Raw genomic sequence first — 12399 nt, 5'->3', positions numbered from 1 at the left:
AAGAAAAAAACAACAACGTATCTCAGGCTTTATTTTGATTTGTTTTGTCTTCCCAGTGAAAACTACATGCAGTTCAAAGGTAGCGCTCCACCTCCTCGCTTGGCCTCAGTTCTTGCTTTCATTCTTGAAGTACTTCAGAGAACCCAGACCAGTGAACTGTGTGACATTGAACTGGTTCTGCCAGCTGTGTTGAAGTGCATGGTATTGGTTAATGAGCTGCAAGGTGAGCTACTTGTTTGCTTTAAATACATCTCTTTATACCTGTAAGGTTTTCATACAAGCTTTGTTCATTAAATAATTTGTTCTCTGAGACAGGAATTTCTCTCTGACTCAAGTACTCTGATGGATTCCTGACAAGTTGATCCTTAATTGGAAGTGTTTTCCATCACTCCCACCTCATTTCTCCCAGACTTTTAACAGTGGAAGCTTTCTTGCACCTGATGATTTTAGACCAACTAAAACTAGTGTATGTTCTCCCCTTAGAGACATCAGAAATCAAGATGCTATACTTAATCCATTTTTGAAGGGATCTTTGACCCTCTTTTTTTTCTTCTTTTAGCTCATTCTACTTGGTAGTTATTCCTTCTGTATTTTTAGCTTCTTAAAAAATACTCAGTTCACCTCATAGTTGTATAAAGTCTGTAAATGTGCCAAAAAACGTCCAGTCCTTGCTACCAGAAAAGATATTAGGAACAGTGGAGATTAACCTCTGACTTCTCCTGGGAATTTTGACTAATAAAGCAATTTTTGATGCTTTTCTGTAAAAGCTTCAGGGACAAGATAAATTCAGGAGATTAGCTGAATCAGCACATGCCTTTGTTCCCCCTTCTGCCATTGTAGCTACAGCTGTCTAGAGCTGGAGCAGAATGAGCTAAATTGCCTGTGATTCTGCAGCCACCAACTCACAGGACTCCACCATATCCTTGTAGAGAAGTTGCAGCTCAGTTCCACTGTTATAAAGGAGGAGCTTTATCTAGCAACTTGAATATCCAGTTGGAAGACATAAATGGAAGAAAACAGTGGGCTCCATTGTTGTTGTTTGGAAATACACAAAAGGGTGGAATTCAGAACACTTATTGCAAGGAGTAGATCTGTATATCTTTGAGCAGATTATAATGCCAAGACTGCTTTTTCTGAGTTCAAATATAGGAACAATTAAAGAATAAAAACAAAACTGATTTGTTTATTTAAATTTATTTCCATTAAGGGCTTGTGTCTCTGTTCTGACTTAAGGAGACAGTGTTGTATTTAAAAATCCGTACGTTTAAAAGATGATGGTGTTGAAAACTGGACTTTGCATAAATCTGAAATTCATGCTGTTCTTATAGCCATTCTAGCTAACTACTCTGTCATTTTACTTGCATCAAAGTAAGATAAAACCCATTATTTTCTCATTTAAAAATTGTAGTCTTCATGAAAGACATTCTCCAGATGGTCAGTTCAAGAGCTCTGTGTGAATCTTGTGATTTTTCTTTTACAGTTAAAAAAATATCTACACTCATTGTGCAGTACATGGTACAGGGCTGCCAAGCAAGGTCAGGAGGAGAACGTGCCACCCAGCTGACTTCTGTATTTAGGTAACCAGAAAATATGCCAATTGGCAGTGAAGCTACTGCAATCCAATTGACAGCAAACATGTTTTCTTAAAAACAACTAATTATCCTCAACATACTGCATTGTCACTTGTTTATGGTACTTAAATTATGTTACTTTTGGCACTGGTTTTAAACATAACTTTGCCAAAAAGCCAGAGCAAAAAAATAGAGAAACATATCTGCTTTTTCATGGATTAAGTACTGTTTTGAAAGGACTATTATAGAAAACTACACTGCTGCTGCAGTGGGAAAATCTCCTTATGAGTAGTGCTGTTGTGTAACGTGCTGTGGGCATGCCTGATTTGAAGTGTATATAACAAAGATCAAATCCTTGTCCAACAAGCTTCATTTATTTGTTTCTCTGACAAATGAATAGATTAATATAATGTCAATTTTACTTATTCCGTACCTCAGCAACATGAATCCTCTTTTTCATGTGGATGCAGCAGAAGAGATGTAGGAGCTAAGACCCAAAGACATTTTGCAAACCTAAACGCTGCTGCTGTATTGGATAATGTTAAAATGAAAGCCCCTGAGCAATTTGCTGATGCCTCCATGTGAGCTGTATCACTTTCATGAGATGTTTCACTCCTAGGGTGTAACTCCTCAGTTAGATGCAATCTGTGGTCATTAAATACCCTCAAATAGACAAATGTATGCTCTTCCGTCTGATGGTCTGCCTTGCCTTAGATCTAGTGGAGCTTTATAAGAAATGCTGGTGTTGTTTCTGCAGACTTCAATCTAGATATCTTTTTTTGCTGGAGTATTTGGTTAAATAATAACTCTGTGTTTCAGTTTTCCATGCTTTCCGTTCAGACAGATGCATTACAAACTAAAGTACTCTGGAACAAGTCAGCTCTGGTAAAACAGCAGCAGAATCTGCTGATTCACTTGAAAATAAATGTGATTTCTTTCTTAGCATTAGCCTTCAAAAGCATGGCTTTGTTTGTGGAAGGAATTTGCATATAGAGTATTTCACTGTAACACTACGATCGCTTCCATGCAACCAGTTTTGCTTGTTCTGAACAGCTTCTTCAGTTGTTCTTGGCATGTTCTCTGCATCTAGTTCTGACCTTGCATTAAATGCCTCTGTGTCCCCCTCAGGCACTTTATCCAGGACTACACTGCACTGTATGATCACCGGGTGTTCAGCATTCTAGAAGCAGTGGCAGTCTTGGATCAGACATTAGTTACCAGCCTGATTCCCACGCTGACGCAGTCTCTGAAGGATTCAGAGTACAAACAAGGTCTTGGAAGAAATGCAGCACAAAGGTTTGGGTTTTTTTCTATTTAATACCACTTTTTGACAGTGAAGAGTAGAGGTATGATCTCTTGAAAACAAGCAGGACAGATAGTCAAAAATGATTGATTTTTAACTGATCAGCCAAAATCTCCTTTGCTCAGACCTTTCATGGTTTTAGGCCATCTACATCTGCTGAGTAATTTCAGAGAAATTATGACATTAGAGCTACAAACCCACATACAATTTAAGCCAGCCTGCCTCAGTTCACTACACTGTGTGTTGTAAAATTGAAGGGAAAAAAAAACAAAAAACTCCTGCCCAAAAAATATTCCTGTAAGTCCCTTTTCTAGAGAATGTTATGTTTTATATACAACATTACAGTAAAATCAGGTATGATCTGAGGTGTTTGGGAAATTGAACCCATGGTTCAATTTCAAGAGTTCTCTCATAATATAAATTTATGAGAATTGTGGGTATTCAGAACAGTCTGGCCTCCTCTCTGATAGGCACAACAGAATCACACTTCCTCCACTCGCCCCCAGAGAACCTAGGACAGAAATATTTCACTTGTGAATCCATTTAGCCTTAGGAAGCAATGGAAGCTGAGGAAAGCAACTCTGCACAGATGGCAGCAACTCTTGGTGCAGATGAAGCCCTGAACTTTCAGCGACCACATGAATGTTGTTACAAAAAACCAAAAAGCTCCACACTGTGGCATGTAGGTCAAAAGTACTCCTGTTAGGTCTCCTAACAGGAGTGCAGGGCTTGAGAGTCAAGGCTTGGAAGTGGTTTCAGTGTTTGCATTAATGCACATTCTGAGACCCCTCAAAGAGTAGATGCTGGTCACACCTCAGGTTGGAGAATTTTTGAAGTAAACTTTGGCAAGGCCTGGGTTATGGGAGAAAAAAAAACAACAAAACCACCAACAAAAATAGCACCAACATAAAAACAGAACAGAGTTGTGCACGAATGTAACTCATGAGCCATGAAGAATTCCTCAAGAAGTATTCACCTTCCATTGAATATAAAACATGGAAGTCAGCTACAGTTGTATTATTCACTTTTTTATTGACTCAGACTGAAGGACCGTCATATGCAGCATTTTTATACTACCCACTTTTGGTCTTTGATGTATAGTTTTTTGTAGTTTACTAAGTAAGAGAGACATCTAAGCATTGCTGCAACACTGTTGTGCAAACTGTACTATTCTCTTTCTTTCAACTTGGCCGTGCTAAAAAATCACAGCAAACAAAGCTGTGAATAGATAAGGAAAGAAGTTATTAGGGTTAGTCATTCAGTGTGCTTGGGAATTACCTACTTTACTGCTCAAATGTGTGAAATCGTTTAAGTAATGTTACATTCTTCTGTTTTTCAACAGGGAAGCCTACAAAAGGCTTTTAACTCACCTCTCAGAGGCTGGACAAAATGAGATACAAAAACTGGAAAATGAGGCAGGTTAGCAGTTGCTGGTGATCCTTCTTTCCCCTTCAGTGTTCCAACACTGGTACATAATCTGCTGAGTACAACACACTAGCCAGATTCTTTATATCATTTTTTTTTAATTATGTATTTATTTCAGTGTTTTCTGTGGTATTTGAATATTGTCATGCATCTGAAGTGTAACTCTTAATATACTGTTGTACAGTGATTGAAAGATATGGGAAATGAATTAAATTGTCTATATAAGCATAGCCTGGATTGCACCGTACAAAGCAGGATTTAAAAATAAGCACATATGCATAATAATTTCAGAAAGCTCAATTCACGTTGAGTCCTGACCCTCTTAACATTGTACTTTGGAAAACCTCATTCAGAATGTTCATAAGAAAGTTCTAACTTTGTAATTTCTAATTTATTATTTTAGAACAAGAGAAGCTTTTCTGTAGTGCTGAATTTGCAATATGCAGGCAGCACCTGCATGTTGGTCAGTATGGCAGAGATACCATATGTAAATAAGGGCTTCTGGTATGTTGCACAAAATGTACATAGCTGCCTTAACCTTCCACATTATTTAAAAGTCTTTCAGTTTCCAGTGTGTAATCTCTTGTGTTATGTTTGTGGGTAATAAAAGAACAAAAGTTCAGATTTCTTGTCCTCTTCCTTTTCATTACGCTTCTCAAAATTAACCCAGAATTTACAGCAATCCCATAATTTTATTTCTTAGTTATGACAGTGTTGATTAGCCACATCTAAAATTATACTACGTGTAAATAGTTGAAGAAGTGAGGGCAGATGGGATTCTGAAGGAAGTGTTAATTTGGGAAATGTATTTCATCTGACCATAGGCAAACTTCTGTTTGCCTGGAAAGCCAGATTTGCCAAATATTTTGGATTATGTCTTGGGTCTTTCTAGATAGGTGCAGCTCTGTAACTTTTTTACAGTTTTTTTCCAAAGTAAGTTGTTGGGAATCTTTCACTAATGCCTATGGAATTCCAATGCCTTCCCACAATAACCTGTGTTTACTCAGCTACTGGCAGAACTCTTGGAACAGTAAGTTCATGTCATTTGCCATTCATGTCAATGCTGGTAAAGAGGCTGTTCACTTTTAAAGTTACTCAGATTCCAATTTCATAACATTAATGCGAAGGAAAAATTCTTTTAGTGTCTTAGACACCACAGAAATCCCTAAGATGTTGTTCAGAGCAGCTTCACTTTTGTTACAGTAATGTTATCCGTTCAGATCAGATAGTCTTCTTCCCTAAATCAGCTATCCTTACTTCAAATAGCACAGTTAACTAAAAGCCTCTGTACAGCTGTTTAATAGTGCAGAACATGGAGGTTCTTTTCATTATGAAAGTGACTTACTGAACTCACATTGTAGCTTCCTGTAAGTTTCTGTACCTGGGAGGAGTTTGATTCAGCTCATGAGAATTGTGCTTCTTAACAGCTTTTAAAATAAATAAATAAATAAATAAATAATTAAAAAAAAGCCACCTCTGAGTGAGATTAAGAGATGTGTTTGAAATCTGAGCTCTGCCCCCCAGATTACAGAGCAGATGTCTGACTTGTAGTAATATTTCCTGAAAAGTAAAACCTTTGACTTATACAGGATAGAGCGGATTAACAATCTACTAAACACCTCATTAAATGATTCGTTATAGAGTATATTTAATGTCTGCAGTGGTTGGAAGTTTCTGAAAAAGCAACAGAGCTTTATGCAAATGTATGACAGCTCTTACTGCACGAGAAACTAATTTAAGCAGTTTGGAAATTATCACCCTCCTCTGTCAAAAAGTTAATGTGAACAGAAATAAAGCATTTTGCATCGTATTCATCACCCACTGCCAAATGGGCAATTTGGTTGGGCCTAATTCTGTGGTATGGACAGTTGCAGATGTGAGTGACAGGTTTGATAATATCAGATAAAGGCTCGCAGGGTCTGGACCGACCTACCACATATACAACAGAACAGCAGGCCAAAATCAGTTAGAACAAAAAAAAAAAAAAGAGGAAAGTGCTAAATGCAAGTACAAAGACTGAAAACCACTATGAGCTAAAATAAATCATACAGTATAGAAGACAATATGTATTATAATGTTTCCATAATACATAGGTCTTATACAGAAAAGTTTAATGTTGTCTCCTAAATTACCTTTATACAGAAGCATCTATTGATTTTGAGTATGAACAGTTTGGTTTGAAAACAGAAAAATTTACCTTCCTTGTACAATCATGGAGGACTGCTTAGACTACAACAGGAGATCTTGGAAAGCTTCTATGTGAGCTCTACCACTGACAGGAGCAGTTTATCTGTGTATAGATGCAAGGTTCAATTCTTGGTGTGAAGCAGTAAGACAGAGCCTTGCTGCAAATCAACTGAAATGGGCATCTGAACAGGTTTCCAGCTCCTGGTGAGCAGTATCCTTACTCTCTGGCAGGGGAAAGGAACTTATCTCCTGCCAAGCTTGCTTTCATCTCCCTCCACCAAAGACTTGTCCCCATGGTGGTTTGTGCAAGCTGGAGATGGGTGGCTCTGTTCTGACACATCAGTGTTGGACTTTGTATGCAGAATAGGAAGAGTGTGAAAGCAGAAGCAACTCACCTGTTAAGTCTGCCAGGGAGCAATATCCTGGTGGTGTGGAGCTTGGTTCCGCAGCAGCTGACAGTGTCACCTCAAGGTGTAGCCAGCACATACTTCAGTGTGGTGCAACTTGGTGAGAAGCTGAGAAACATTTTTCTCCCTCAGTGACTCCCAAATATTCAACATTAGTCTTCCTACCAGTGTGTAAGAGTGGTTTGCAAGTGTATTGGATTTGTGCAGGGCCCAAGCAGGCACTGTTGGCATTACTAGCAAGTCATATACCAACCTCAGACTCACTGATGAGATCTTCATTTCTTTGCGTTCAGTGGACAGGCACTTTCAGATGTCTGTCTTCAAGGCTGTGTAGGGAAAAACCCAGAAGCATCAGAACAGAAATCCTGTGCAGACTATAGGGTATAGATGCATCACACTGCCTAGCACAGCATTAGTTTTTGGATTCTTTGTTTCTCAAGAGCAGTGGGTTATCAGATGCTTCCACTAATTGGGCAGATGTCATTTGCAGGATGATCAGCTCTCCCCTAAGCAATATAGGTCATAGAATCATAGCATGACTTGAGTGAGAAGGGGCCTTAAAAGTCATCCACTTCCAACCAGTTCAAGAGTAATTCAGTGCACCTCTCATGTTTAGACAGATGCCACTGCAGTTCTGCTGCTTTTACACAAATCTCTTAAGCTTTTGTGACCTGATAGGCATGGAGCAAGAGCATTATCAAAGCTTCAGTTAGAGACGCCAATAACAACTCTAACAACAATTCAGTCCTGCTCTGCTTTTTTATATGAAAAGTTGATGGTATTAAGCTATTTTGAACGTTAATTACAATCATTTAAGGTTCACCATACTTTAATGGTGCTTTAACAAAATATCAAATCTCAGTGAGCCATTTCTTCCCCAAAACCTCTTGCATGGTCCACGCCCAATGTCTCCTTTGTTTTAGAAGTGCAGATGGCATTGACAGGAGACCTCTCTGAAGTACAGCAGCCATGAGCCTTGTGGGCATTTTCTCCACTGAGCTCATGGGCCAGAGGACAACTATGCCCTTTCTGTTTTGCAGTATCTGGGAATGGACAGCTGAATAGAAAGTATTTCTTTACATTCAGTATTACAGAATTCAGATCACCTCTGCCCCCTTGTGATGTGAAGCCGATGTCCAGCCCATCACAAACAGCAGCAAGGAGATGGAAGCCAGGTTTCTCTTTCCTTTACTGACCCTAAATCAACTGAAAAATAAGGAGAAGAGGGATAAAGAAGCCTGCTGTTCAAAATTCACATCTAATTTCCAGCAGTCCCACAAAGCTGTCCATCTATTTTATAAGAATTTCCCATTTTTCTTGTTATTAAAGAGCACAAACGTGATAATTTAAATTACTCCTTGCTTTCATTTTCAATGACAAAAAAAAATAGTAGGGGGAAGGCACTTGTTTCAATAAAAGAGCCTCTGAAATAGAAAAATTTATGCCTTTTATGCTGGAATAGAGCAGGAGATCTGTGCAAAGAAAAAGGTTCCGCAAATCTGCTATAATTGCACAGAAGAGAAACTACCAACGGCAGACATTACTTAAGGAGTCCTTTAAGGAACTCCCGTCCACCTAAATGCAGTGCATTTCCCTCAGGAAACAAAAAAAGAGGTTTTACTGCACTCTGGTTTTGCTCCTTTCAGTAGCTTCGGGAAATTATGTATGCATGGATATTTTCAGTTTAAAATTATAAAATATGATTAAACTATTACTTAAAACTCAAATTCAGTGTAATCGGCCCATCTGTTAGCAATGGTTATAAAATTATGTTGAAGATCAGAAATCTGATGCAGTGTCAGTATGTCATAGCATAATTAGGCTTGTTTTATGATGAATGACTTATGGATATGGCTTTTGTCTGCATGAGCAGCTTGGAAGGGGTAACCCTTCTATAGACTGAATATGTGAAACCTAAAGATACGTGTAACAAAACCACTGCCAACCCAGGTCCTGCACCACAGGTGTGGCTCTTTGCAGACCTTTGGAAATGCCAGCAGTAACTCTGTCACAGCCCAATCCACTGCATTGTTCAGTCCACTGGGCTGACCTCAGATGCACAGCCTTTCCTGAACAACATCGCCTGAACAGGTGTTAGAAGTCCGAGTCTGCTAAATACATTGATTTCATACAGGGCCAACTTCATCTATATTGCTATATATACTGGTGGAAAAATGAGCTCAGCTTTCTTCAATTACTCCTAAAAGAAAAAATTGTTCTGTTTTTCAACACTTCCAAATGTTGCAACGTAATCTAAGCTACCCAGGTAAGAGTTAACATTTTAAGTACTTTAATTTTGCAGAACCTAAGCTTTTTTTTTTCTTTTTTTTTCTTTTTTTTTTTTTTTCAGGGACACATTTTAAAGGGGAAAAAATCCACGTAAAAAAGATTTTTTTCAATATAAATTAAATATACTTTCACAGAAATATCATAATTAAACTGTAGAAGCCCTTTATTACATCTCTGTGCTAAACTTTCTTCAGTCTTCCCCCACTGCGAACCCTGACTGCAGATGAAGTGTTTTAACCTTGCCCTCTTAATTTATTCTACATTCTAATTTTCAATAAACAGATGCCGCCTCTTTCCGTGCTTGTTTCCACATTGTTCCACATTCTGCCTGTGTTGTTTCTGCATGTGTGAATATTCAATTATCCACTTCTCCATGATTCTGCAACTGATGTACTAAATGTCTGCACAGGTTTGGGGGAAGGGAAGTAGAGATGGCAAAACTTAAGGAAAAAAAGAGTTACAAAAGTTTGAACGATCCTGGCAGGCGCACTCCCTGAAAGCCGCTAAGTTAAAATCACAAGCAACAATTCTTAATGCCAAGATTCTGAACACAGGAATGCAAGGACTGGCTGCACACTGCCTCACAACACACACTTGAATATGCACAGCACTTGAATACGAAAGGCTCAGCAGAGACCAAAGGGGCAGAGGAAGCTGTTGGTACCCTCTTGCTGCTGCTGTATCATGTCACAGAATCACAGAATCATTAAAGTTGGAAAAGACCACTAAGATCACCGAGTCAAACTGTCAGCCCACCTCCACCATGCCCACTAACAGCATCCCTTGGTGCCACATCTACACAGTTCTTGCACACCTCCAGGGACGGTGACTCCACCACTTCCCTGGGCAGCCCACACCAGTGCCTCATCACTCTCTGTAGAAGTTTTTCCTAATAACCAACCTGAACCTCCTCTGGTGCAACTTGAGGCCATTCTCTTTAGCGTTATCGCTAGTTACACAGAAGAGGCCAATCCCCACCTCACCACAATCTTCTCTCAAGCAGTTGTAGAGACCCTTGAGCCTTCTCCAGACTAAAAAAATCCCAGTTTCCTCAGCTGTTCCCCATAAGTCTTGTGCTCCAGACTGCTCACCACTTCACTGCCCTTCTGTGAACACACTCCAGGACCTCGATGTCTTTCTTGTAGTGAGGGGCCCTAAACTGAACACAGAATTCAAGGTGCAGCCTCACCAGTGCTGAGTACAGAGGGATGGTCACTTCCCTGCTCCTGCTGGCAACATTATTTCTGATACAAGCCTGGATGCCATTGGCCTTCTTGGCAACCTGGGCACACTGCTGGCTCATGCTCAGCCAGCTGTCAGCTAACAACCCTTGCCCCCAAAGGTATCAGGAATAAGAGTGCAAAGGCACTTCCTTACAGCTCTCCAGACCCCGTGGCCCAAAAGCCTGCCTACAGCTGGGAGCAGATTTAATCAGTAAATGTAAGAAAATGCACAGAACTGCACTGGCATCCAGACTCAACAGTTCACGATGCTGCTGCATTACACAGTTGCAAAGATACCTCCAGTTCCCGCTGGCTGGAAGCTACTCAGTTCCCTTGCACAACAACCCAGATGGGAGCCTGAGTGAATGGTGCTGGCAGCTGCTTTCACACCGTGCCGATCTCACTCCAGGAACAGAATGATCCAACGTGGAGATACTGTAAGCATCCTCAAGGCTCTGCAGAAACGCTGAGTTGAATGGTTTCTCAGAGGTAAGCACCAAAACTGCTCCCTGGTCAGAGAGGGTTCTTGGGTTGAAAGAGTTATGGCTACCAAAAACAAAAGTGGCTGTAGAAAAGGTAGTCCTGGCACTTGTGCACAGGAACTTGTAGCTGGTGCAGTTTGAGAAGCCAGTGGCACTGTGCAGAAGAGGCAGCACAGGACAAGCAGGTTTGGAGGCCTTGGGCAGCCTTTGCTGGCCAGGACCCTGCAGAGCTGCGGTTACACGGGGCTGTCCTGGCCTCCACCCGCCTCCTGCACTGCCACCCTTCTTGCTTCTCACCTGGTGACACAAAGCCTACTTGCTCACTTTGCCAGGGCTGTGTGGCACTTTCTGACGTCAGGAGCAGCACAGCACCTGCCTGTAGTCCTGCAACAAAAGCAGAAAGATCCAGAGAGGAAAGCAAGGCACAAAAACCTGGCCGCAGAATGGCAATAAAGGCCTCTGTGTAATCACTGGAGCCTGGTGATTAAGAACCAGAGCAGCATCCTGACACTAATAGGAGCATGTGTGCTGCCCTGAGGCTCTGTGGATGTGCTCCTCTTAACTAATTCAGTGCACTTGCACAGCTGTTTAAAATCACTATTCACCAGTGCAGACAATTAAGTGGTAACAGCCAGAACAGTAAAAGTGTCCAAAGGGCAGAGCAAACATGACAAACAACCCTCCCGCCACACACTCCCGCCTCACAGCCCTTGAGCGCGCTGCACTGCGTGAGGCAGCGACCCCAGCTCTGCTCCAGGAAGAACAGCTCAGACGGGATGCAGAGCTGCAGCTGTGGGAGGCGACAACACCTAGGAATAAAAGCATCACAGTGGAGTGTAGACAGGCTGAATGACCACCGCACCCTTGTCTGCAAGCATGCTGATGGCTCTGCACAGTGTGAAAGCTGCTCGCACACCTGGCAGTCCGTCAGGGGCAGGCCTGGGCCACACATGTGACTGGAAAGCCTTTCAAGGCTTTGTCTGTACAAACCATGCAGCTGGAGCTTAGCTCTCCGCAACCAAAGGCTGCTAAGAAAACCCAACAAAACAAACAGAACTTTATAACCTGAAAACTACTGGAAAAAGCAAGGTGACATGCTGTGACTACTCTGCCCATCTGGAGACTGAGATAGAGCTCACCTCACTGTACCGCTAAGCAGGCCCTTCGAAGATGTGTTTGGCCTGGAAGAGCTGCTCACCAGGCAATGCCAACCCATTCCTGTTCAGCACACACAGCCTCTTGCTGGGACATCTTCCAGAGCTGGTGTTTTTGTGAACATTGGCAGGAATTGCACAGGTCTGCTCAGATAGCACAGGAGTAGGGAACAGATCAGCAGGTAAACCAGAAAAGTGCATAGTGCCCGTGAAGCATAAATAAAGTTTTAATCATATGCTTGGTTAATATTCACAAACATCAAAGTTGCTGTCAGATATGTAAAAAAAAAAAAAAAAAAAAAAAAAAAAAGATGAAAGTAAGAGACAGGGTCTGCAGGAGCCAAGCAAAGCCAAGATA

General features: G+C 41.0%; 1 protein-coding gene across 1 annotated transcript in view; it reads left to right on the top strand.

Annotated features, from left to right (window-relative positions):
• The window catches only part of MMS22L (MMS22 like, DNA repair protein), an 86919-nt gene extending 81998 nt beyond the window's left edge, over positions 1-4921 (top strand). The window contains exons 22-25 of the mRNA XM_052685300.1: positions 57-223; positions 1481-1577; positions 2700-2867; positions 4217-4921. Of these exons, the coding sequence (XP_052541260.1) occupies positions 57-223; positions 1481-1577; positions 2700-2867; positions 4217-4298 (514 nt within the window). The 3' untranslated portion in view covers positions 4299-4921. The remainder of the gene's footprint in view (positions 1-56; positions 224-1480; positions 1578-2699; positions 2868-4216) is intronic.
• The last annotated feature ends 7478 nt before the right edge of the window (positions 4922-12399 follow it).

The sequence above is a fragment of the Tympanuchus pallidicinctus genome, unplaced genomic scaffold, assembly GCF_026119805.1.
Source record: "Tympanuchus pallidicinctus isolate F22 unplaced genomic scaffold, pur_lepc_1.0 scaffold1, whole genome shotgun sequence".
In the NCBI taxonomy this organism is placed as follows: Eukaryota; Metazoa; Chordata; class Aves; order Galliformes; family Phasianidae; genus Tympanuchus; species Tympanuchus pallidicinctus.
Note: the sequence above shows the minus strand (reverse complement) of the source record. Positions and strands in the feature narration are given on the sequence as shown.